Source organism: Lathamus discolor, chromosome 11 (assembly GCF_037157495.1).
Source record: "Lathamus discolor isolate bLatDis1 chromosome 11, bLatDis1.hap1, whole genome shotgun sequence".
Lineage (NCBI taxonomy): Eukaryota > Metazoa > Chordata > Aves > Psittaciformes > Psittacidae > Lathamus > Lathamus discolor.
Genome location: NC_088894.1, coordinates 11,443,206 through 11,470,785, shown reverse-complemented (window position 1 = coordinate 11,470,785; position 27,580 = coordinate 11,443,206). Strand labels below are relative to the sequence as shown.

General features: G+C 41.9%; 1 protein-coding gene across 4 annotated transcripts in view; it reads right to left on the bottom strand.

Annotated features, from left to right (window-relative positions):
* CDH4 (cadherin 4) overlaps positions 1–27,580 on the bottom strand; it is a 459,553-nt gene that overhangs the window by 136,695 nt on the left and 295,278 nt on the right. For 2 of the 4 annotated variants that reach the window (XM_065691453.1, XM_065691454.1), the window contains one exon: positions 25,653–25,829. In XM_065691453.1, the coding sequence (XP_065547525.1) occupies positions 25,653–25,829 (177 nt within the window). Of the gene's footprint in view, positions 1–15,614; positions 15,751–25,652; positions 25,830–27,580 lie in introns of those variants that run through there. The other 2 variants (XM_065691456.1, XM_065691455.1) reach the window with 2 other exon arrangements.

The window sequence follows — 27,580 nt, the reverse complement described above, 5'->3', positions numbered from 1 at the left end:
CAGCTCCATGACTACAGCCTCACTCAGGGCAGGTGCAGCCCCAGCCTGAACCTGGGAGATGCCCTTGCAGGAGCATCCATGCACAGGAACTAACCTCAGAACATCACATCCCCTAGCTCAAAACCAGGTCCATAAATCCAAGTTTCCCTGGTAAGCACTGAGGGGAAAAGCAAGCAGATTACACTGAAAGTTTACCCACTTGGCCTACAACACGGGCAAGGCAAGTGCAAATATACTGTATCTCCCTGTTGGCATAATTCAGAACTCCATCTCTTGTCACAGATACCTGCTCAAACACGACCTTGACTCAGTCCCTGGCAGCCGTGTACCACTAATAACCGATAGACAAACAGGCATATTTACTTTATGTTTACCTTTCTTTTTACCTTTGTTGCACAGGATAATGCTGCAGAACCAGGCCCTGTGATTAGTTCTGCTGGCTGCGGTAACCCTGTGGCCCTCACTAAGGAAAAGTGTTCAAAAAAACTGTATCCATTCTATTTTTTATCATCAGTCCTTTGTGAAAGTTGGTTTGAAAGCACCTTGGTGATAAATCTACTTCTCCCAGAGGTAAAATGCAAAGAGCAGAGAATGATGCTCACCAGTGGAGAGAGGACGTGATTAAAAGAGAGAGAACAGAGGATGAAATGTTGCCTTGAAGAAGAGATGCTGGGGATAAATATTGAAATTCATTTTCAAAGAGGTGTTTTTGTTTTGCTTTCTGCTTCAAGAAAATCAACACTGCAAGTCCCAAAAGCCACAGCATGAATTAGCCTGTTATCATTCAGCAGAGACAGCACCCTGCTCACTGGTAGTGGGAACTTCACTGATCGTACTAATACATTTCAAATATCTGGATCTTTCCGTCATATTTACTATTTGCATAAACTGATATTCTCCTTTAAAAAAAAAAAAGGGGGAAAGAGAATTCTGGGGGGTAGCAAAGATGAAAGGCAGACTGACAGTCTGACTCTGCCTGGTTTGTATTTTCACTCAGTGAGTGGGGTGTGTATAAATAATGCCTTTGATTGCTTCCAAGATGGGGCTGGTGTCACTGCGGTGTTTGAATCACAGCAGTTTCTCTTTGTATCACTTCTGTCAGTCAGGAACAATATAGAACTTTTTTGTTAAAGAAGCTTTTAATTTCACATAGTAATTACCTATTTGATCAGACAAAAGGTGCTGTGAATGAAAGTAATTTACTTGTTTGATGTGACTGAGACTGAGTGTCACTACAGCTGTGAGACTGTCAGAGAAAACACTAGTGGCTGATTAGATAAGCAGTCCTGCTTGCAAAAAGGGTGAAAATGGAATGGGGGGAAGAAAGTAAAGTTCTACCTGATTTAAATACAAAGAAAATTAGAAATCTTTCAGAATATAATTAATGCAGTTATCAGAAGATGCAACTCCTACACAGCTTCACTGGGATCAGCTTTCCAGCCACCAGGTTAAATGCCCTCCTCTATCCCTTCACTTCATCAGACAAGGCCGATTTACAAAGCAACTAATGATCTGCTTAAAACTTGCTGAACACCTGCTGCTGTGTCACACGCTCATTCACACGGCAACAGAAATCGCACTACACAGACATGAAGAAGTATCATCTGCTTAAGGCAATCTACTACTATTCAGATAACAGTTTTGTGTTTGAAATCGGAGATGCTGTCTCTTTGCAAGAGGAGCCTTTTGGCACCTCCTGGGTCCCAGTGGTAATTTCAGGACACAGTGGGGATGACTTCGGCTTGTGAAGTCTTCCTGGCCTCTCCCACTGAATTATATAAAAATTGTGGAAATCTGTGAGGCTTATCTGGACTTTACACTCACCCAAATCAAAGCCCTGAGATCATCCACCCAGCTTCAGTTTTGGCTCTTGCACAGACCCAGCCATGGATGTGAATGGAACTCAGATCTTGCCTTCAGATCTGCTGCCCTGCCCCAAACACAGTCTTTTGCCTCCCAGTATGCAGATTGGGCCCATTTCTACCCTGTCTGAACAACGATCAGGATTCTAAGGAGGGAAGGTCCATCTTCTGAATGGGAAACTGATGGACTAGAACCTGCAGGATGAGTTCACTCTTCCAATCATCTTGACTTTAGGCCAACAAAACCTTTATTCCACAGCAGCAGAATCCTCTCTTCCTTTTGTACAGGGGCAAGAGTGAAGCACAGAGCTGGTGGCTTCAGCTTCCCCAAAGCCTTCCCTTCCCTCTGCTTTCCTCTCCCCATCCTACATGAAAGCAGCAAGAGACGGGACTGCAGATTCCAGTGGTTCATAACTGGTTGGCAAGAATCAGGAGCAGGTTGGGATGCTGGTTGCCTCACCTGTGCTAGCTGTTGCCCCCTGTGCACAAGCTAGTTAGTGCCGCACATGTTTAAAACATTAACCGGAAATATTTTATTCTGTTGGATAACATATCAAACAACACAGCAATGAAACTTTCAAGGGCTTAGAAACTGTGTCTGGAGCTACTTGAGAGGTCTTGCGGACTCCTTCAACAGCACACTGCCGGAGCGCCGCAGCACAGCCAAAGGACGCTCAGAAAGGGCTTTTTCCCCCTTTCTGTGTCTTCAAAGTGACTCAACATGAGTGACTCACAAAGCACAGAGGCTGAATGCCTTGATTTCTCTTTCTACACACTCTCAAACAAGGCAGAAGATAGAAGAAAAAAGGAAAGCCCTCAGCTAGCTGACAACACTGCTTAGTGCATCCCAGACATGGAAGGCTACTGGTGTGATGTATCTAGTACTGTGGGAAGGCTGGAGCCCCTATACAAGAGTCCTCATAGCCTCAGCCAGCAGGAGGACGTCCTCTGCTCCGTTCATGTGAAGAGTTCCCTGTGCCTGCTCCTGTCCTGCCTCCAGCCAGCACTGCTCAAAGCACTCATCTGTCTTATGTGACCCAAGATCTCCCCATTGCCTTGTCCCCATACCTGGCTCTTCCAAGTGGTGGCTCTGCTGAACAAAGGGGCCCTTGCACTAATGAGTGCCTCCTCAGATCACATGTTCCCAGCCTTGGCTGGGTATTGCTTTTGAGGAGCTGCTGCCGCACCATCTCCCAAGGAACCACATCAGAGCTACAGACACTCTCACAAAGGCAAAGCAGACTCTTCCCCTTTAAAGCCTGCTCTGAAAATCTAATTTCACAGCATGATCAGTTACTGTGTTGGAATCACTTGCTTTCTTATTTGAATAGCATAAAAATGAACATATTAACAAATAATACTCATAAAATTCACTGGACAACACAATAGAAAAAATTACACTGCATGAAGAACTAGGTTACAGAAGTTACATCACCCTTTGAATCAGATGTAATATGCATCAACCTGGAGAGCATGTATATGGAATTAAAAAAATAATTTCATTTTAAAGTAATATTTTATTCAATGCATCCCTCAGTGCATGTAACTGCTAAATGAAACGCACTGCATGCTCTACAAAACACATCATCACCTTGTAAATGAAATACCCATGATATTAAAACTGATATAACATTTATTAAAACCATTATGCAAAGAACAAGGTTGGGTACTTGAGCTGCTGAGAGCACACGCTAGTTCTGGCCTCTCAGATATGCGCTCACCAAGCAGCTTGTGGCTCTGAAGCAAAAAATGGAGGCTTTTTTCTAAAGGTGAGAGTTCATCCAGACGGAAAGAAATCCACCTCTCCTTCCCTGAGTAGGGAAAAGTGCTGGAAAGTGCTGGACTACCAGGCAGTGCCATGCCAGAGGAGAGGTACTGATGACAAGCCTTCCCTCGCTGGAGTAGGGCACCAAGGTGTCTGTTTTGTTCCACATGAGGTCACTGTAAGAGCATGTTAAATCCTCCACAAAGCTGAGCTATCTGGTTTGACAATGTTCCTTCCCTCTAGAGTAATAGAAAAGTTTAACAGTAACGTGTTCCAGGATCAAACGTGACCAGGATGGCAGAGGGTGGAGTACAGGCTGGGTTTTGATCTCTCACCCATACAGATCTGCTGTGATGGCCAAGGGATATTACAATCCCCTGACCCAAAGTAAGGAATCATTCATTTGTATAGAGTCCTGAGTGGATAAGGAAGAGCTGAGCAGTGGCTGCATGCCAGAGGGAACAATGTGCTGAACCCAAAAGGGTTGATGCCACCTTTTCCAGAGCAGGTAAGAAGCAGAAGGATGGTCCAGAGCTGCACAAATCTTCCACTGCAGAAGGATTTGTGCAGCTCTGGACCATCCTTCTGCCTCCTTGCAGAGTGCTCTTGCTGGTTCATCTCTCTGTGTATTTTCAAGACATCTGGTAAGTTTTTCAATACAGCCACCTTTACCATCTTCTCCTTTTCAAAATCAAGCATTGTACTGCTAATTAATCTGTAGGGGATAGGTCTGACTGCTTTAAAAGCACAGCTCTATTGTGAATGCTTGAAGCATATTTTTAAAGGGAAATCTCAGAATTTTACTTTTTACTATTGCTTCATTCTAGCCTATGACATTTTAAGCTTTGCACAAAGGATGCCTCTCTGCCGAACGCTAGCAGTTCAACCAAGTTACACATTATAAAACCCTTCTATTTGTCACTGCCTTCAAGACTCTTCAAAATGAATTCTGGTTAAGGCATGTGAATGTAAAATGCTCGTTTCTAATGAATTGCTTTGAAACGCTCTGTAGGAGAAGCTTGATTTTACCCTTCTACAGACACAAAAAGGAGTTCTTGCCTTTAAATGTTCTATGCTGAAAGAAGAATTTACACAAACCACATATAACTCAGGCTGCCAGAAAGGGAAATACAAACCTCCTTCCCCATCTCTTTCAACAAATCTCAGTCTAGAACAGAACAAACTGAAGCATACATTCAGCAAAAAGGGACTAAAGGAAAGATGAGGGAAAATCCTTTTAAATACTAGTATCCACAGAAATTAATCGCCAATCACATCGCAATAGAGACAGGTCCCCTTTAAAAAGAAAGAAAAAGACACACCTAAATATATTTCCTGCTGGCAGCCCTATATCTTTCTCCAACCAATGTTACAGAAATCTACATGTACCTATACGAGCTTGTTACCAGAACCCCAGTGCAAGCTGTGATTTCACTTCGTACGTACCATCAGATGTGCTTACTTCTGTGGATGTCAACACTCAGTTGTCAGAAAAAGCCAAGTAGATACAAACCCCACCACGGGCACTCTTAAAACGACGGCAAACCTGGCATCTCCACATTTATTGTAAACTGGTTAGAGACCTAATGAGGCTAAACAGTTTGGAGAGACTTCACACTGGGATTTGCTCTAGTTTGTGTACACAGCTGGCAATGGCTGAAGTAGAAAGGTGTGTATCCTGCAATGAAGCTTTCTTGTTGTGCAGCTCCTACCTGAAAAACACCCATGCTTGTGTTTGAGCTGCCTGTCTGGCATGCTGTCGTACACCAGATCACCTGCACTATTCTGGCAGGGAGCTGCCAAAATGTTACATATGTTGATGTCAACTTCATACCAACTTTGTATAACCCTGCACAGGACCTGTCCCTGTCATCAGATAGGCTGACACTGCTTATTTTCAGCTACCCTGACTTGTAATCAAATTACAGTTGTCTATTTCTAAGCAAAATTGAATTAAAACATCTCATTTGAGAACAGAAGTTTAAATTTAATCACTGCATGCATAAAAGTATTAAATCTTTTGACTTTCAAATAGTTGAGCTTTGAGAAATTATACCACAGAAAACATGCCTGGACTGACTTTGCAATAGCACCACCATCGACTGCTCGCTTCCATGGGTCACACACAGTGTCCTGAAATGCTGGAGACTTTCCGGTCAGACATTTCTAATGTGATCAAGAGAACATCGTGACATTTATTATGCAACACCCTGAAAAAGGCTCTCCCCGCACATCATTATATAAACAGGTAGAGCTGCTAATTAATGAACTGGAGAAAGAAACTACTGGCAAGACTGGAAACTTGGCCCAAAATCTCCCCTGAGTAATGTCTAATCAAGTGAACTAAGCCCTGCTAGTGCTTGCTGGCAGGTGCAGCATCAGCGTGCACTGAAGTAAGCAGATTGTTTGTGCAATATTCTTTTTTTTTTTCTTCCTTTTTTCCAATTACTAAGAATTTTTAAAGTAATTTTTCTTTCCTACCACACAGCCAATATAATTGTGTATGTACAACAGCACTCCTCATCAGGCACGAAAACAAGGAGTCAAGGGTCAATCAGCACCTCTCCGAAGAGGGCACGTATTCGAGGGGTGCCATCTTCTCCTAACCTCCTGCCATCCAAACAAGGCAACATGTTCAAAACATAGCAAAGCCGTGAACGCAGCAAGCTGTTCAAATGCGGCTTGGCTGCAGATAGATCTTAGCTTAGGGAAATTAAAGACTGTTTGGATTCAAATACAGTTTTCACTGTTTCCATGCAGGAGGGAGTGGGACAAAGTTATAAGATTGGACGAAAATCTTTGGACGGTGGTAGGGAATACATGCTTCTGTGCAATTGGTAAAGCGTTAAAAAGCAAAGTATGAAAACTGTAACCATGCTGGTTGGAATGGGGGAAAAAAAAAATCACTCCAGTTTGCCCAGCTTTTATGCAATGATGTTCCTGGTTAGTTTTGCAGCACTATTTTAGACATGATGAGGATTGAAGAAGTGAAAATGAAGCTTTACCACTAACATCAAAACCAGCACAGTTTGCCCAGTACTAGACTTGAAAAAATAGTAATACTCTACTCTCACCAATCCATTTTCAGTACAAATAGTTTAGAAACCTGGAGCTGAATAATTGTGAGAACTACTATTCAGGAACACAACCCAGGTGTATTCTAAATAAAAGCTATTTGGAAAGTGGGCTTTTTCTTTATCTGCAGAAAATTAATGAAGGACTAAACCTACATAAAAATTGGAATCTTAATTTCAGTTAAAATACAGTTATATTTTGAGAACCAGTGCCTTTGTTCGTTACTAAATGTATAATACTGCTGATGATAATATAGAATGTGAATAATCAAAATAAATCTCAGTTTGGCTGAATTTTACTTTTATAACTCAGCTTTGTAGAAACATCTATCAGCTCTGATTTCCACTTACCACCACCAGTATCTTAACAACTCCAGAGCAAATGCCAAAAAAGGGGACATGGGAATTACACTGAGGCATTTGAGTTCTCAAATATACCCTTTCTGATTTTTGCCAAGTCATTTAGTCTCTCTCAGCATCAACAACATTTGTTCCCGCAATTCAATTGTGAATAGAAGTCTGAGAGCATGTACAACTAAATATCAGAGAACAAAACCCAGGTAGCTAAAGCTACAGACTCAGCCACATTCAATTTACAAGTGAGAACTGGAGCCACAGGAAGAGGGGCTGGACCTCAACCTTGGTGGATAATTTACTGCTTAATCTCTATCAGTTTGCTGTTTTACATTTTACCATGTGTCAGCCATAATTCAGCTGCAATTGTTTTTTGTGTACTTGTATTACGAATATGCTATGCATTGCTGTTACCGCTTTTCAGTACTAAACAACTTGGATTTTACAACATTTTAGCCTCTCTAGCACTTCAAATAGCTTAACAAAAGGAGATAACTCACCAGGACAAGCAGCCAACCTACCCATTCTGAAATAAATAAATCAGTTTTAAGTTCAGACTTCAAAAGGGAAGCAGTAGCTGCCCCATGGGTTTCCACAGAGCAAGAGCTGAGCGGCTGCTGCAGCAGCATCCTTGGGTGACACATCATGGTCCGTGCCCAGTGTAGATTAATGAACAGCAGGAATGGAAATGCTAATAAGTAAGAAAAGGTTAAAATGTTCACACTGTGGCAAAATGATGCATAAAAGGGTGCAACTGCTAAAAATCACTGCAGAAACACAGAATATTCTTTTCAGAAACTAAACTCCAACTGGGAATATATTAAGAACAAGAAAAAATAAATCCTCCAAAGCAGAAAACCAAGATATTATAAACTAAAGCTCTATTCTGAATCAAATGTCGTTTGAAAAAGAAATTCAGGGAAACATCCAGACATGACAAATCCCAAAATTACTGTCTCAAAATTATTAAAAATTAAAAGGACCAGACATTTTCCCCTATTAACAGGTTGCGTTCGAAGCAGCATTTGTCCCTTAAAACTCTCCTAATAGAGCTCTAATTCAGACTAAGAAATGGGGTCAAATTTTCAAGGCATGCATTCAGTACAAGATGTTACTCCAGCATCACAAACACTCAGGTGATCAGCTCTGCATCAATCTAACCCATCATCTTCATGTTCCCTGGCCACGTTTCCCTCCTCCTCATGCAGCCTTTGTGCAAAGTTCATACCCAAGTGAGTTTCACATACAAAAATTGGGAACTGGTCTCAGCTATCCTCACTCCTTTTAAACCCCTTCCCCACCTCCCCCCCCCCCCAAAAAAAAAAAAGGACATTTATTATTTATTAACTGCATATTGAGGAAACTAAAACACACTACAAAGAATGGCGTCTACATTAGGGCAGGCTCCATGAAGCCACAGCTACAGAGATCCATAGGTTTGGGCCCCAGCAGCCACCTTCTGCTGCAGGTAAAGTTGGTTCTAGCTGCCAACCTCCACCTTGGAGGAGTACCAGTGCTGGTGTCCACAGGGCACACCTTCCTTCCCTTGCAGCTGGCACAGAGACCACAATCTTGCTGTATGTGTAAAACACCCTCCTTTACACCCCAAGGGTCAGGAGACTTTTCTCTTGTTTTGGAGCACATCCAGAGCAACAGCAACAGCCCCAGGCTCATCTGTCTTTAGCCAACGCCTGACACACATCCCTAGGGTCTCTGCTCTGGGCAGGCTGGGAAATAACCTTTTTTGTCCATTTTAAAGTACATTTAGAAACAGAGAAGTGGTAAAATTACCCAGTGCTGATATCCTCTAAGCTGCTGGGTCAAAGCCTCAGTCTCTCACAGCAGCTCAAGAATTTCAGCTATAGGAAAGAGAATAAAGCTATGGACCCTCAGACAGCCTGGGCACCACCTCTCCTCCTCATAGCAATTCTGGACTGGAGGACCAGTCCTGTCCCCTCTTGGCACACCAGCACTAACAGTTACAGCCCACAAGGACCTTGCACAGCCATGTGCCAACATGGTCTTCTCCATTCGCCATGGCTATCTCCAGATACATGATTTACACAATGGATTATTTCAGATCTATCCTTGTTTGATGCATGTATTTAGAAGAGCACTTTGCAGCACCTACAGAATTCAGCACACTAACAGAGATCATTACCTGTGAATTGCAACAGACTTCACATTATTTCATCCTCCAAATTTCAGCAATTGCATTCTGCTATCCATGAACTGCTTTTAGCAACACAATGCAAGGAAGGAACTTCCTATAACTAGCAGAAAAGTAACGTAAGGAATAGTGATGGCCCTTCTACAGAAGTACATTGAGATTTTATTATTATCTTTTGCTATTACTTTAATATACTTGTCTGAGGTTACATATTTATCCTAAAATTCTATTTTTACACAAAGTTAATTTCCACTTGCATAACAATTATTATTTGCAAACCACTAGTCCTGAACATAGAAACTAACATATAAAGATATTTTTCCTCAAAGACCGTATTAGTGTTGTACCAGAGAACACTTAAAAGGAGAGCAGGGCCTGTAGAACACGGGTTGTGCCCACATGTCCAAGGCATTCTGTCAGCACCTAATCTCTTAATCACCACAAATTCATTTCCATTTGGTTGCTGTCATTATGTTACTGAAACCCACAGGTCTGGTTTCTTTCCCCCCTTTCCTTACTCTAAACAGAATTCATTTTTAACATCCACTGCAGAAGGCCAATATGATACAAAAAACCCCAAACATTTCACTACTCAGGCACTCTTATTCATAATATCACATCAAATTGCTGAAGTAGTACCATATGGAGCTTGAGCATCAAGCCAGAACAAGTTGTTCAGCTTGTCATAATCTCAAAAGCTGCATAAAACTTCAATAATATCTCTATGAAGTGGAAGATCTTTGGGTTTAATATAACTCATCAGAAATGGAGTCTGCATTTTCCTCCTATTATTTCCCATGTTTTCTCTGATTCACATTCCATCTTCCAGTGTGAGCTATCAGCATAAGTGGCTAAAACTACGGGGCTGAAAGCCTCTAAAAGCATCCTGTCCATACTTTCTTCTTGATCATTCATCATCAAATTGAATGGATAAACATCTTTCTCAATCAGACAGATCTATAATTATAAATAAAAAAAGCCCAGCCACAGAGACTGAATGAAAAAGATTCATTAAATCCCCCACACTTTAGTTCAACCCTTAAAGCAATATCCTCAGTTGTAAAATATCCACACTTGCACCCACACTGTGCTGTAAGAAAACACAGCAGCCTTTCAAGAAAACTCGAGTGGTGACATCTAACTGGTACATAAGTCCAAGGAGAGACACCAGTGGAGTGCTCTGGGTTTCATGACCAATTGCTTTGTATTTACATTCTTAATTCCCGGAGTCACTGCAAATCCACCTTTTTTTTTTTTTAATGATTTTTTTTTAATTTTGTTTTTAAATATTTCTTATTCTTGTGCCTGAGCAGAAAGGTTTGCAATGATGTAGAACTGGAGACTGAAGGTGCAAGAACTAGAGCTGGCCTCATGGTTTCTAGGGTTTATGACTGGCAGAGCAGCAGCATGGGTACCATCTGAGATGGGAAAACACATGGGGAAATCTTCCCAGGAACACACAACGGCAAAATTAAACTGTGAAGGCACAAGCAGATAAGACCCAAAATGAAGGGAGAGGAGACAAGTCTAAAGGGAGCACTGGGAATATCAAGGCACACAGAAGGCAGGTTCTGGAGGGGAGAGAAGGGAATTATGGAACTCAAAGGGAAGGCTTATTTTAGAAGCTGCTTCATCAAGCAACAAATAAAAAGGACAGCACCAAATCAAGCAGAATTTCCTAGTTCTTTGTAGCATACACGTTCACACATATGGGATTAGGATAGGCAAGAATTGGTGCTGAGAACTGCAGGCTGGCACAAGCAGTACAGAGACAACTACTACGCAGCCTTTTGTTTAAGAGCAAGACAGAACTGGGACATCTTCTGGAGTTAACATGTATTGGGAGTTTCCAGAAAAATATTTCTATAATGGTTACATATGTGACTGTTCTTTTTTTCTTTTCTATATGGAGAAAAAGTGACTTAGCAGCAGCCCAAAGGGAAAAGCACTTGGCTGAGTGGAGGAACACAGGACTTGGTACATCTGTGGCTTCACAGAAGGAAAGGAAAAAGCAAGAAGTGCAGGGAATATTTAGGATAAATAAATGAATCAGTCCTCCTTCCCTGATGAAAGCCAGCAACGTCTGCTAGAGTCAGACCAGTGAGAAGGTGGGACCCATGTCACTGGGACAGGCGGCACTAGCAGCCCTCACCCTCTTTCATGGGGTAGTTTGGCCATTTCTACCAGCTTTAATTGAGGTGTTCCTCTCTCCCTCAGGCCTGACCATGTTTGAGGACCAGCAGGGGATTACCCCTGTCCACATGTATTGTTACAACTCAGAGTTTGGTATCTGAGCCCACAGTCTTCCTTATTCTGCATTATGTGTAGGAACTGGGAGGGCATCAGGATAGCTCCACAGCCCCAGGCTGAGTTTCACTCCTGCCCTGTGGATGTTCCCACACTGCTATGCTGTTTCCTTCATGTTCTTTTACCTTTAAAGATCTGAAACAGCATAAAATGTCAAGGAGGGCCATGCACATTTCCTGTCTTTCTTTTTTATAAGGGACTATCTCCTGACACAGCAGAGAAGAAACGGAAAATGGTCCTAAGCTATGAAGATCCACACTTTAAAGGCATCTGGGTATGAGGCAGGATTTGCTAAGGCACCCAGGTATCTAACTCCCATTGGGCCATATGGGAATCTAAATCAGCAGGGTTTAATTCTTTGCTATGCCTGATCCTTCCCTGCACACCGCCCGAGGTAGAGATGTAGCTTCTATCACCACACTGCTCCTGACACAAAGAAATACAGAAATGTGTTTGTCTTCACAAATCCCCTGCAAGGCACGGCAGGGCTCTTATCTTTGAGACAGGCAATCTGGGCAACACGGGTAAGTGCTGAGACTGGAGTCAGGCAGGCTGAGCCTATGCAGCATCTTGCAGGCAGAGTCCAGCTCTGCCTCTGCTCGGGTCATCGGGATGTTGGATGGGCCAGGGCTGTAAAGGGGAGAGGGAAAGGAGGCTGTGAGCTGTGAGCAGCCTCCTCTACCCCTGGCTCCAACAGCTCCCATTTGTGGCTCTTAATAAACACAGCACCTCCAAGAATTGAAATTTCTTTCAAATCTGGATAGGGTAAAAAGGAGAAAACTTTATAAAATATTTAATATGGGCTGCTTTGACATGCCTTGGGGTAGGTCTTCTGTCAGCACAGCCTCAAGGGAATCTTCTAAGTAGTCCCCCTAAACAAAAGCCAGCCTCAATGGCTCGCTTACAGCAGATTTACTGGCATCAAGAGCTCAGACTAGACATTTTAGGTTCCTCTAAATGATGTGTTGAAAGCACCCTATCCCAGACAAGAAAAAAGGAAATAAAGAAGCTGCTGTGTGCAATTAGCAGCTCCCTTTGATGAATCCTTTCCAATGCTACACCTTTTTGCAAAGCATTTGTTTCTTCAAGAACAATTTTGATGGAGCCAAAGCAGGCAGAACTTCAGAATAGGATTACAATAGGGAGGATGAATTGTGACCGACAGCACCCATTAACCTGGGCCACAAAACTCACCCCAGTCTGCATTAACTCCTCAAATGTCTGATGCATAGTGTAGCATCAGTATAACACATAGTTATAGTAAAGACTGATGCAAAAGGAAACTCAAGTTTTCCTTCCTTTAAGATCATGCCATCCAGCATTTATTCTCTTTTTCCAACAACATACACACTCAGTGCTCAGTACTTATGAATACCCTCTATCCAATTAATACCCCATTAAGCAGCACGCCCGCAGTGACTTTATCCTCAGACCACTGTATGGGAGCTTTTAACTCCATAATACCCTGGCATTAATACCATATTAGACTACAAGGGATTGATCCAAAGCTCACAGAGGTTAATGAGGGCTCATTAAACTTTGAATTAGGCCCTAACTGCTCAGCAAACATGAAGTGAAACAGTATGTGTCAGATAAGACGACAGAAGGCATAGTAAAGTTTAAGGTGAAATATTGAATGTTGATCACAAAAAAGGCAGGCAATAATGGGGAATGTGTGTGGAAAGCAGCTGTGGGAATGAATTATGATTATATTACACTCGATATCAAGCAGGACACATTTGTGTCTGTAAAAACAGATATTGCCTGGTCTGACTCTGATGCGATTTTGTCGTCATATGGTTAGACATAGCATAATATTGACATTATGACTTTCCTTTAGATTTTAGTTCTGATTTTCAGCTGAAGAGTATGATACTAGAGACTTGAAATCAGTACGACTCCTTCCCTAATTACTGATTAATCAAGAGCCAAGGTTGCTTACATAAAGAGTCATAGGGAGAAGGAGGAAGTCTCATTAAGAACAAGAGGTTAAAAGAAAAAGGAAGGGAGGGGGACATTTAACAACAGGATAGATACGGAATGAGAAGGAAAAGAGCTGATTTCCTAATACTGTGTTGTATTCAACCGAACGTTGAATTTTGTATTCATGTCTAATTAAAAAATGATAAGAAAATGTTTTAATACTTGCAGATATCATGCGTTATGGTTCAAAAGGAATAACAGAAAGTTATTTTTCTTTTAATGACTTCAGAAATCCATATATGTTGTGTCATCCTGTCCCCCAGGTGCTCAAAAGACAGCAGGTGTTCCATACATTTTGAATTGCCTTTTCCTTTAGCATACAAAAATCTGTGCCATAAACATAACAGTGTCTGAGAAATATTTGGTAAACTCAGACAGTTGTTAGAAATGCTTCCACCGATACTTTAATTCCTCTCTTAACAGGAGTTTCCCTGCAAAAACAGATGCTAACAAACAGTGTTTCTGCCATCAAGCTGAATGGGAATGCTTTGGTGCAGCTTTTCCTTTTTTCCATGGAGACATTAGAGGGTACATTCCCCATCACTGAAAGCAAACTGCCACCTTGCTTCTCAATTCTTTGCTTTCAAGTAATAAATAACTGCTATAATCTTCCATAAAAGATTTACACTCTGATGATGTCTGATTCTTCTACTCCAATTTCTTTTCATTAGATGCAGTTGAATGCCACGTACTGGTAAGTAAATTGTATCATCACTTCACTGCAAGCCACACCATTGAAAATGTAAGATGGCCAAGCGTTTAGTTTTGTTTTCCAACTCACAGAAATCCCTTCAGAGAGCTGTAGATTAACTAGCAACACTTTTTAGTGCAGTTTCTTAATCTTAATTTCTTTTCCTCTCTCTACTATCACGCTGCCAGCGATACTACTTGAGAAACAACTCTGAACAGCTTAATGTGGTCAGGAACACTGCCTTTTAGCTGCCACACTTTTCACAGTGACTTGGAAATACAGGAAATTGGCTATTTCTACTGAATTCTTCCAAGTCCCATAGCAATAGGGGCACTGCAGCTCTGTATCTTTCACCACAGGAGTTTCATTAGCTGAGAGGGGGCTACTGGAGGACCACAGGTTGCCAGTTCTCTAAGGGGGAAACCACAGACCTTATGTTCAATCTTTTCACAACACAATGTGTGCCTTTCATTTTCTGGACATTTTGGACAGAAACATCAAGCCCATACGGCCCTTCTCCTTCCTTGAACTGCCCCACTTTTTACAACAATAAAGTTAGCTTCTTTGCTTAAAGAAATGTTATAGCTCACAAAGCCTCAAAGCACAAAGGAAGATGTCAACTGCAAAACAGCCTGAAAGGGCTATAAAACCAAGCACAGATGCAAAAACCTCATTAAGGTCAAGTAATGCTTTGTTTAAAATGAGTGGGTATCAGGAGTGAAAGAAGGAGTCAGGAAGATAAACTGTCCCAGCACTAGGGCATTTAAGGGTCTAATATTTCCACTAGAAACTTTTAGTTTAGGGGGTTTTATCTTGAGTCATAGAGACTGAGGCTTAGTCTTCCAAACCCCAGTCCCTAAAGTGGAATTAATCAGGTAAAGCTTTGCAAGGGAGGTTACACCCCGACGGTTCATTATGACAAAGCTGAATACTCTGCATGACTTCTTTCCCAGCTGTACACCGTATATATGCATATGCATACATACATATGCACACACACATATATATCCCAGAAACCATGCACAGACCTGAGGTAGGGAAGAAACCCCTTACATGTGTGATATAAAAGTTTTCTCAGCCACCACCTTACTGGCACACCAGCCTTTGCTGAGTCCTTACCCTCAGCTACTCTCTTCTCACTTTCCCATCAACATCCAGGAACAAACTAGTGATGAAGCCCAGCCCCATGCACTGCACAGACTCACCAGGGCTGTGTGAGGCTGGGTGCATGCTCAGCAGCCCCCCAGTGATATGAAATAACACCACAATCCACACCAAATCCTTATTTTCAAGCTTTTGCTAGCTTGCTCTCTTCTACACAGGACACTTGAGCAAGAGCAGTTTCCTTTGCTTGACCTTCCAGCTACTTTTAGCTGAGCCCTGAATCATGCTCCAAAAAGTCACTCACCTTGAAGTCCTTTGCCAGCACATCTCTCTCATCCTTCATGAAGCATGAACAACCCCTGCTACTCCTAGAGGCTTTTTCCACAGAATACCCACAGCCAGGGTCTACTGCAATCAAACACATCTCACTTTCCCGTGGAGAAGATGCCAAAACCTTCCACACCTGCAGTCAAATCCCCATCCCTCTTAAATGGTGCGCTCACCCTGCCCAGCTGCTGCAGGGGCTTTTAGGGGATGCCTGAGTTTCTGTTAGTTTGTGAAGGGAAAAGAAATTCATAGAATCCCACACTGGTTTGTGTTGGAAGGGATCTTAAAACTCATCCAGTTCCAACCCCCTGCCACCAGCAAGGACACTTTCCACTAAAGGAGGTTGACTCCAAGTCCCATCCAACCTGGTCCTGAAACCAAGCTCTGCTTGGCTGGCTTGGTTAGGAAAAAAGGAGTATGCTTGCATGACATATGCAAAAGCTTGGATGTGTATGCACATCTGGAAGTGTGGTCTCTGTATGCTTCCAGTACATGAAAAGAAATGTAAGTAAAATAGAGAATCTAAGAAAAAAACCTGTAAGCATGGCCAAAGATTTTGGTACTGCATAATGCTGAATGCTTGGTCTATATTCAGCATGGCACTATTCGTGTCCTTAGTTTCCAGGCACTAAATAGACTCAGAAGTGCCACTGGAGCTACTTAAAGGCTGAAATTTAGGCACGTACTTAAATCTCTGCTTGGCTGAACAAGGGCCAAAATGTTCCGTACCATCTGCAGATACCCAAACTGCCTTGGGCAAAATGTTTTCCTTAATAGAATCCAAGGTTTTGTTTGTTTGTTTTTAAGTTGTCTTAATGTTCAAATAGGAGGAAAATTAAGGAAATTAACAACAAATACGAATGCTATTAAAATATTGTAAGAGCTATGGAAAAGAAGAAATTGCAAAGAAATGGGCCCTTTAACAAAGCTGTGGTAAACTACTGCACTTCCTCTCTTTGCTGCCCCACCATCTAAGGCTTACAGCTCTCATCAGTCTGAGTTAGAGACAGCTGAGAAAGGATTTAGATGGTGACACCTTTATCGGGGAAAATCTCAGCAGCTATAAATAAAACAATTAACTGCAGCAGTGAAAGCTTAAAATTATCCCAAGAGTAAATTGTCTAAAATTTTAAAAGCTGACATCAGAAATTCCAAGGTGCTGAATTTGATTCTTCAGTGGTGCAGACTAGCAAGAACATATGCAATAGTAAGGAATTAAAAAGCATGGATGTTTTTTTTGCTTCCTATCTCACTCCAACCTGATACAGTGAATTTCAGCAACAGCCTAGCTGTCGAGGTTATATCTGCATGTCATGGTTTAAACCGATCCACACAGCTCGTCCACTCACCCCCCCACCGACCCTGCCCGCTCCTGGAGGGATGGGGAGGACAATCAAGAGAATGTAACTCCCATGGGTTGAGATAAGAACAGCCCGGTAACTAAGGTATAACACAAATCACTGCTGCTGCCACCGATGATAATATTGATAAGAGAAAATATCAAGAGAATACGATACCACTGCCGAACGAGTTTGACCCCCCCCAAAGAGAGAGAGTGCCATTCCAGGTAACTCCCAGTTACCTCCCTGGGCATGACGTGCTGTGGTATGGAATACCTCTTTGGCTAGTTTGGGTCAGGTGTCCTGTCTCTGCTTTCTCCCAGCCTCGCCTCGTCCCCGGCAGAGCATGAGGCTCACAAAGTCCTTGGCCAGAATAAACATTACTTAACAACAATTAAAACCATCGGTGTTATCAGCTCTCTGCCCAGGCTGGAAGTCAAAACACAGAGCTTGCACCAGTTACTAAGAAGGAGCAAAACGGCTCCTGGTAAACCCAGGACACTGCACCATCGTTCTGAAAATCCAAACTCACACCCACACAGTGCCACGATGTCTTCGGGACTCCATTTCAACTCATCATGAAGCCAAGTCCCACAGTAACCTATTACTAATGTGGGTGATGAACGTTAAATAATGAACCACTGCAGCAAAGACGCAGGTTGCAAGTTCTTTGCTCCTGTCTCAGCTTTTCTCATTATTACTGTTTTTCTTTGCAAAAAGCATGGCAAACCAAAGGTGGCAAAACCAAAGCTTTTCTTTCGTAGCAAATTAACCTACTGTTTTCATGTACACTCTTGTCTTTACAGATTTTCGATAGCTTTCATGAGCTGTGTACATTAGCTCTGACTACGCCTTCCTGTCTTTGCCTCTATGCATAATGACAGCCATACTGAACGGCTATTACAGTTATCTCACTTTCTGGAGAGATTGGGGATGTAATGATATGTTGCAATATGTGCAATGGGGTATTACAGCTAAATACTCTTTGGAGTGATTGATGAACTATTTTGCAGTATGCCTGGTACGACAGTTCAAGGAGGGGGGTACTTATCCTTCTGTGCTTCCCACATTTCCTGCTCCCGAGGTGAACTTGGAGCAGGAGCTAAAACGTAAGGGCTGGATGGGGGTGTTGGTGGAGGAATAGACTGAGACGCAGCAGAGAAAAGGAACTGCTGCTTAGTCCCTGGATCATGGCAGACAAGCACCTTTGCATCATTCTAAAAACAAGCCTGTACATTAGCAGACCCAATGCACAGATGTAGCAGCTGAACCCAGACAGGAAATGAAGTGATTGAATAGAGCCATCAACAAAAGATTTCTGAATACTCCATAAAACTCAAGTCCATTATGAGATTCTTCAAATAACCCAAAGACAGGCCCAGATGCTGATACCGGAGAGTGCTGTTCATGGCCATGGCAACAGCTCTGTGGTCTTGAACAAAGCCACTCATCTTTCCTGCCTCGGTTTCTTATTTGTGAACAAAAAACAATCCCCAGTTAGGGAAACAGGCTGAAAAGATCAGATCCTGTATGACAAAATACCTAAGCAAAGACTTATGTATGAATCATGTTGATGACCTTAAAGGTTTTTTCCAACCTATTCTATGATTCTAACTTGCAATATATATTTAACAAGTAGCAGTTGGTGGCAGGGTCACAAATACCTGCTAGTATATCCCACCCCACTGCCCTGCAGGGATGCTGAACAACTGCAAAACAGTTTAAAACATCTGACATAATGTCAGACCAAAGGTCTGTTATCCCTGTACCCTCTTGGCTTGACTCACTGCACCCCAGATTTTCACTGTTCTTCATTCTTCAAAACTTCTCAATTTTTCATGCTTGCAAAACCGGTAGCTATGTGATGGCTTTCCTTTTCAGGAATCTATTAGCACAAATCTGACCAGGATTTGTACCAACAATAACTAATCATCCACATATATGGGTGTAAGTTTTAAGACACCAAGTGTCAAGCACAAGCCCTGATCCTGTAGTGATGCACCTGGACCCCAACCCAACTTCAAGCCATACTATAAACAATCAACTAAAAAAGCAACATTCTGAGATTCTGCTTTACCATGGAGAAAATCAGAAATACTACCAATGAATTCTGAGGCTTCTGAAATATCATGTGGATACTTCTCCGTCAGAGGGGAAGCAGTCTCATTGCTGCCAATGGCTTTGGAGAATCTCAGTTTTTATATTGAGTGGAAAATTAAAAATTGGCTGTATTTCTTTTATGCAGCTGGGACACGGTGTTTGATGGAAATGTGTCACTTCCAAATCAAATGGCATTTTATGATTTAGTGTTTCTTTATTATTTAGCGGGGCTTTTTTCCATTTGTGTTACTATTCCCAAAGCATCCTCGAAAATGGCAAAATCTCAAGGGCAGTATTTTTAGCTGAACTGTGCAATGGGAGTCCTTGATATTTGTCTGCAAAGTGTCAATCACCTTAAAATCCCAACCTCACTTACAATGGTTCTCCTTGAGCAAGTAACAAGACTGGGTTGGCAAAATGAAATTCTTCAGTAACACACTGACAAACTCAGACCCACAAAGCACCAAATTCCCCTTCAGTCTGGATTTGAATGCATAAATAAATAAGGCTCTTGCGTTTATTTCTGTTGGAAGATTGTATTATTCCATTCTGCAATTATGGAAAAATGCAGAGCACAGGCAAGATTTAGTGTCTGAGTTTTTGCTGCAAGACTTATGTCAGTAGAAAGGCATTTGTGCTCTTGGGAATCAAAGTGAGATTCACCCATTTGTGGCAGGTGTTTTAAGCACTCAGCCTAACAACCTACCCACGCATGGCACTACAGCAATTCAACGACTAAATTAAATCTCTGAATATTAAATTAATGATGGAAATCTAAAATATTAATATATTCTAATTGAATATTCTCCGATAAATTATCTAGGCATTCTCAGCAATTTGATTTTACTTTCATTTCTTAAGGAACTTTCAGCTGCATAAATACAGCTATTAAAGCAATTCAAAAAGGGAACATTTTCTGCTCAGACAAGAGAACTCTAAACACAAAGAATCTAAAAATTTCTTTCATATGATTGATTAAATCATAGAGCCCAAGACAGCTGAATCATTAAATGACTGCTTTCCTTCAGTCCCTCTGGCTTTAGCAAGGACAATATAAATTCCCCATGGGTCTGAATACAAGGAAATACAATATGTATAATTACAGTATAGGCTCAAATGCTGTTGTAAGAGAATTTTAAATGGAGCATTTATGCTGTAGCTGCACTTTTCAATCCATAATGCTGGATGTGTGCATGCCTGTAAAGCCCATAAAGCACTGGGCATCTGCTTTCTTTGACCTAGATTCCCAAATGGTATTCACTGGTGTAGCCCCACCAGCTTTGGCAGACACGTGAATTTACTTCAGGATCTGGCCTTCTATTTCTGTGAAATGCTGGAGATTAAGAATGACATCTTCACACGCCAGAGAGAATGAATGTTGTTTGAGGAATATGTATAGTGTGGTATATGTTTAGGAACCTCCTTCAAACTGTGTGTTTATAAGAAATTTCAATGGATGTGTCAAGAAAGTAGCCATGTGTTGTATTTCCCTTTCTCCATTCATTCTAAATGTGCCAAGCCCTTGTTTGGTAACACACACACAGAGGACAGATCAATACCAGAGCCAAGACCGTGGCAACACAAATGCTTAATGAATCATTTTCCTGCTAATCTTTCTCTCTTTGGTGTCAGGTTGGTTTGTGGCGTGAAAACACAGTCAAGAGCCAAGAGCTGCTATAATTTACACCCTTTACCCAGCTTTCAAAGAAAGGCTGTGCTTCTACAGAGTGACACAACTTGCATGCTGTCCTGTTTCCTCTCCACTCTTTCGGCTTGCTCTTTCCTATCCCTGTCTGTCACAATAATGATCAAATCACCCAATTTCTCAATTTCAGCTTGTGATGCTCACAGGGGTACCAAAGACAAGACCTACTGAGAGCCAGAACTAGCAAGATCTAGGAAGAACAAGGAAGATCTATGCCTATTTGTAATCAAGCCTGTCCATGTCTCTCAGGAAAAGTAAGGTCTGATGTCCTCTGGGAAGCATTTGCAAGGCCTTTTCTCAGCCTTCTCTCACCACAGACAGCTGCCATCTGTCCTGCAGCTGGGAGTGAAAGGATTCTGAACTGCCGATTTCACAGCAGTAATGTGGTTGATCGAGGAGGCATGAGGGATTTCCTACAATAAAACTATGTAAAACAGTGCAAAGGCACAGGCTGAAATAGCCCTGATGAGCTGAAATAGCAATATTGAGGGCTGATGGTCCAAGTCAGTGGGGATTTCACAGCTCAGCGTAACTCTGGGATTTTAGTCTTCTGGAGAACTGTTTCACTACTCTTATTTCCTGAGCCAGGAAGGAAGGATCTGGGTCCTACAGCACAGAAATAGGCTGTGGAGGTCTAGAATGTGTTATCAGCCTTTTCCATATTAAGTACCCAATTTCACTGTAGAGCTTTACATGTGCTAAACCCACCAATGAGTCCATCATAGGGCTTTCTAGTGCACTAGGAAGATCTGGCTGCTCCGTCAACATGCATTGTGCAGTATGAAACCCAACCAATCAACACCTCTGCTAAGAAGCAATGCAAGAGTCTTCAGGTATATTATATTCCACCAACTTTCCAAACCACTTCAGGACTTTCTGATTAAATTTACATAAAACCATCCTTCCCTCTTATTCCCTGTTATACACATTAGATAACTTCTAGCATTCTTGTGCCTGAGATTACCAGTGCTCGGATATGAGAGAGCATGCTGTGCCTGTAGCACGCAATCAAGGCAGTTTGTAAGAGCACCGAGATCCTGTCTCGGTCACCCTCAGTGGATTTTCACTGCTGGTGTAATGATAATGAACAAGCTGTTTATCATAAGAGATCTAATGGGCAAATATCACATTTTTCAGTTTCAAGTTTAATGAAAGCAAGATAGAAAAAATAGGGTCTATGCGGATTGAGTTAGAGACATGCGATTCATAAGAGCTGTGGAAAAGTCCTGGAGATAAAGTTGGAAGTTGAGAGCATTTGTAAAGGTGAATACAGTTGCAGTGGTTCATACACGACTATCTAACCATGCCATGACCACAGACGGGTCCTGCGCGAGACTGGTGGTCTTTTAAACTAATGCTTTTCATGCAGATACTTTCTGAAGTGCAAAAGAAGACTAAATACAAGATTATCTAATAGATAATTAGAAGATAGATAATTAAGAATTAGCTACACATGTAGCTAAAATGGATGAGTCAAAAAATAGAAGGTACTCAGCAAGGGCACAACTATTTAATATATTATCTTAGTTGATAAGTGTGCCTGCGTGAGTCATTTGCTTGGAGGAGGAGGGGGATTTCATATTGGTTTTGTATTTTTAATGGGAATTTTTATGGACCTCATAGTTGTAATAATGAGACTAGCTGACAATTAGTAACGAAATTATCTTCACTACAGTAAAATATTTCACAGCATGTAAAATATTATTCCTAATACAAAGGTAGAAGTGAAGCACAATGAAATTAAACCTGAGATTTTCATAAATGTTTACAAAATAAGTAAGCATATATCAGTAAATTTTGATAACTGTTTTCTCAGCTCAAAGACAAAACCAGTATTTGCAAAACATTTTCATACCAATAAAAATTATTTTTAGCTTATACACGTCAGATGTTTATTTAAACTCTTTGACGAATAAGAAAATCTTTGCAACAGCCAAAACTAATCAGAAATTCCTATTATTATTTTTTACGTATTATCTTACTGCAATACATTTCCTAGTTAGTGCGGTTGATGCATATGAACAGACACGGATGTTCCTTTGAAAGAAAAAACCCTGTAATTAACAGAGGAATTTTTTTTTGGCAGGTATAATGTTTTGACATCTTCCTTTTTTCTTTTTCTTTCTAAACACCTTTTCATTTAATGTATTTTATCAGAATGAAATGGTTTAATGAGCAGAGAATTATAGTTGATCCCAGCTGAACCAGACAGGTTCAGCTTTTGAGGTATGTAGCTCCCATCAAGCTGCATTCACCTTTGCTATGATTTAAACTTCACTCAGGTACAGCCTTGCTAAAAATACTGACAAGTAACTAATCAACTTCCATAAAATGGAATTTTTACCTTCACAATAGGAAGCAGGAGTAGGAGGGAAAGTGAAAGATTTGCCTATGCATTTCAAAGTAGTCTAACCTATAAAAAAGCAAACAGCAAGTGGTACTATGAAAATGTACTTCTGGTAGGGCTCTGGGGTTTTCAGCATTCAGATTTTTCATGCCATCCCTCCCTGCCCTTGGGGTTAACCAGAACCAAATATAACATAATGGAGGGACTGGTTTTCATTAGCTACACCTATAAAACGTAAGCTAAAGCATGGCTCTCTGGACAAAGAAAAGCTCAGTGTCCAGGAACTAGCATTGGGTTTGAATGCTTTATATAAAGTAGCAGAGAAAACTGACAGACTTCATTCTGTACAAATGGATCTGAACTGTAACTTCACATGTGCGCTTCTAGCTCCAGTTTGTGAGCAGATGGACGCAAAACTACTCAGCACCCAGTGAGCAAAAGCATGTGAAATCGGATCAAAACTGTTACCTAGATCTAGGAGACAGGAGAATGCTGCAGGGCAATCTGAAGATTATATGGATGGAAATAGTCAGACAGTGCTGGTCTTTGAAGATGTTGATTTGTCGTATTCTGGACAATTAAAGAGAAAAGTGTAACAGGAGAAGCTGTAACTCCTGCTAGGAATCACCCAAGCTTCACATTCAGAGGCCAGCACATGGACCAGATGCTGCAGATGAGCAGAAACTCAACCCAAGCCTGAAACATCAGAGGTCTCACGCTTAATGAAGTTGCCCTCTTTGTAGGATCTTCCCTACTGTATGTCAGGTGAAAAGGAAAGCAGCCCTTTGTAAATAATTTCTTTCTTTCCCACCCACCCCATATTTTATTTAATTTTCAGTGTTTCCTCTAGCATCTGTATTTAAAAACTGCAATGGATTCTATTACTGAAAGTGTGGGAGCTCTGTGTTTCTATCAGCTAGGTTATCTTTCCAAGGTTACTTGTAGTTTAAATGATGAATATAAATTCTTCTGTACCTATATAAAATTTAGTATTTGTCACCTTCATTAATACTGGATTTTTGCATTCTTGAGTCCTTCTGTTTCATCTCCAGTCTGCAGGGGGAAAAAGTGCCCTTTTTCCTCTCTGAAAAAGAGATTTCAGTCCTTATAAATCAACAAATAGGTCATGGTAAGCTTGTGCCAAGTTGTCCTCGCTGTCTAGTCAAAGCCCAAAAGAAATCAGCAGGGAGTGGGAGAAGGCATGGGTTCATTTGCAAGTACTCTGCTTATTTTGCACAGGAATTCAGGAATTAATCTAAATTATTAATCTGATTTAGTAAGACATTTTTGACACACAGGGTTAGTCTTTTCTTCAGACATTTCTTCAACTTCACAGGGCAACACACTAATGGGTCACTCCATAGCCAGCTCTGCTGAGCACACAAAGACTCCTTGGCTTCCCTCCCTGGTTTTCCAGGACAGGCATAAAAACATTTAGCACCTGCTACTTTTTTATTTAATTTTAATTCCCTAATTGCACAAAGAAACGATGCCAACAACTGGTTTGCCCGATACTTGGTGAATTGGGAACATGCTCTTTCTGTCATTGCATGAGTAATTGCAAGCTTCATCTGAACTTCCAGAGGACTCAGAAAGCTCCTTTCCTCCTCCCAGACATGGGTTGTGCAGGAGAGTATCAGATAGTGTGAAGCAGGTAATGAGGACAACTCATCTGAATCCTGGCACTGTTTCAAGATGACTAGGTGAACTCCTGAGAAGGGATGCCAGTGGCACACTACTGTTGTTCAAAATAAGTTCTGTAATTTTATAACCTGCCGTTTTCTTCCAAGGGAAGAGCTGAAAAAGTCTGCCAGGGATACCTAATCTTTCTCCTGCTCCAAAACCTGAAACCAGCTCTCAGAAGAGGAATAGCAGTGTGTATTTGTATTTTGCTAACACTTTTCAACAGCAATAATGTATCAGCCCAAAGGGTCTGTCAGCGGCCCCGTTTCCCTTCTTCTTCTTTTCCTGTCATCCAATAATCGTTACAGAAAACCACATGGGTAAACTCGATCTTGGAGATCATGCTTGTAAAGAAAGAAACTAGTAACATACAGAGGACGAGGGATCCATCTGCAGCAGCGGCAGGCAGCCAACCTCCTCCAGCCCCGCCACGCATCTGTACCCCGGCTCTGAGATGGAAGGGATGGAATACAGCACCCCCTCCTCACTGGGTGCCACCAAACCCAGCTTTCCACCTGCAGCCGTTTTTTGGATGAGAGCGTGGGCAAAGTGCCATCTTGGCAGCAATGCCAGCATCTCTTGAGGGACTGGCTGGAAGGAGGCGATTAGGCTGCTGTTCAGCTGCGGGAGGGAAAACTGGGACACATTGCTTTGGAAAAGAAGCATTTCAGCAGTCTGCAAAAGGCAACTTTTCCTGCACGAGGGATGAACAGCAGAGAGCCTGTGCTTCGAGCCAGACCTCCCATGGCATGGACTTGGAGCTTGCACTGCACCTACTACATCACTAGACCCACTGCAAGATTGCCACTATCATTATGTCTGTTTCTGCTTTCCGCTTACCCGAACCAGCTGCTGCGGGAAGGGTCCCCTGGAGTTCTCCGGCACGTTGATGGGTGGGATGACCCAGTCTCGCTTCTGCCGCCGCAGGCCATTCGAGCTCTGATGCTGGCGCCAGGGGAGCAGAGTGTCGCTTTGCTGCTGCGATGGCTCTCCAGGCACGGTCTTCCTTCCTTTTGGCTGTTTGGAAACAGGACAGCAAGGCCAGTTAGTGTCTTTCTCTGTCCTTAAGACCTCGTTCCCAGCAGTGGTGCTTTCCTGCTTACAAATGGTCACACGTAACTGCGAAAGTTATTGTTATAAACGTGATGTATTTCTGCATCACAAAGACAAAACATGCTCTACCGGCAACTCTGCTGCCACTTCATTTTCACAAATATATGGAGCTGTCACCCTCGAATCAAGATGCCTCTCAGAATATATTGTCTTCATTACACCAGCCTCAGGGAGATTTAGCAACGCATTGGGCTAAAGAGGTTTCCAAATTTCTATGCAATGAAGCCTACCAGAATGCAAAAAAAAAAAAAGAGAATTCCTTTATGGCCTATGTCATGGGTCCAGTTTCATAGGGCAGAGTTACCCAGCAACTTGGCATGAGGAGGTATACAGTAACCCTGTTTGTGGTTCTGTGGGTGTATCCTGCCAAACCACAGCCAGAGAGTCAGCTCTATGGTTGCAAAGCTGAATGAATGACAAATGACCTTCTTGTAAGAGCTGGGTTTTTAATGGAAATCCCAACTATACATCTTCCCACACAAGCTGGGAAGTAACATGTCTCATTCAGTAACAACTTGGATTAGTTGGGGCACCTTTGAGTCCCTCTGTGTTAAGCTTTTTTAAAACCACAGCCTCTGCCCATGGCATATTTCACTGTTGCACATTAACACGTTTGTTGTGGGGCCATGGTTTGGACTTAAGGAGTCTGCTTCATTATTAGAAGACTTCAGCCTTACAGAATGATGAATCAATGAACTTTGGATTTGCAGAGGCTCTTCAGAGGTTAACCAGTCTTAATACTTAAATATTCTGTGGCTTCTAGGATTCCAGGCAGTACTTCTGTTAAGTCTGCAGAAAAGATAACTAACAAAGACAAGCTTTTTTTGCCATATGGTGACCTGCACTCCCACCAGAAAATGTTTAAACTTTCATAAATCAGAAAGACTGCAAGTCACATTCTCTTAATTTGAGGCAAGATCCAGTGGGAATAACTATTCTCTGAAATCTACAATTTTCAGCTATTTTTCTTTCCCCTCCTTAAAAAATCCCCCAACAACACAAAAGCCAATGCCCCCCAAAACCCAGAACACTGTAGGAAAAAACATCAAAGTATTTTCTGAGGCTCCTGCAATTTTAAACAACAATCAATTTTTCTCTTACTTCAAATGTAGAAACTCAAACACCCTGCACACGCTTGCAAGCAGTTATCTGTAGGCACTGATTTCAGTGGGAATCATTACTTTACTGTTTATGGTTTGATGCAAATCCATCTATTAGCACATTTCAATTCTTGAACTGGAAGTACAACGAAGTAGGCGGTTACCTCAAAGCTATACAGTATATGAAAGCTAAACAGTATACGGAACTGAGTAGTGGCCTCAAAGCTGTACGGACCTTCTCTATGCTGAGATATAGGCATCACAGCCAGGAGGCCATTCTCACAGCTTGATCATGACTCTGATCCTTGTTAGCTGTGGAGGGCAGATATCCACTGGCTGCAATCGCTGGAAGCGTTTGTGCAGAAATGCAGCTATATATTTCCTGCAGACCTTAAAAGCCAGCCAGGTCCAGAGCTGAATTTCCACAGAACACACAACAACGGTCTTTTTCAGTCACACACAGAAGCACGTTTTTCAAACCCTCTCACACTCTCACCACCAAGTTGATTTCTGTTTTGTGCTTTGCTGTATAAACACCTTCAACAGGCATTGTCA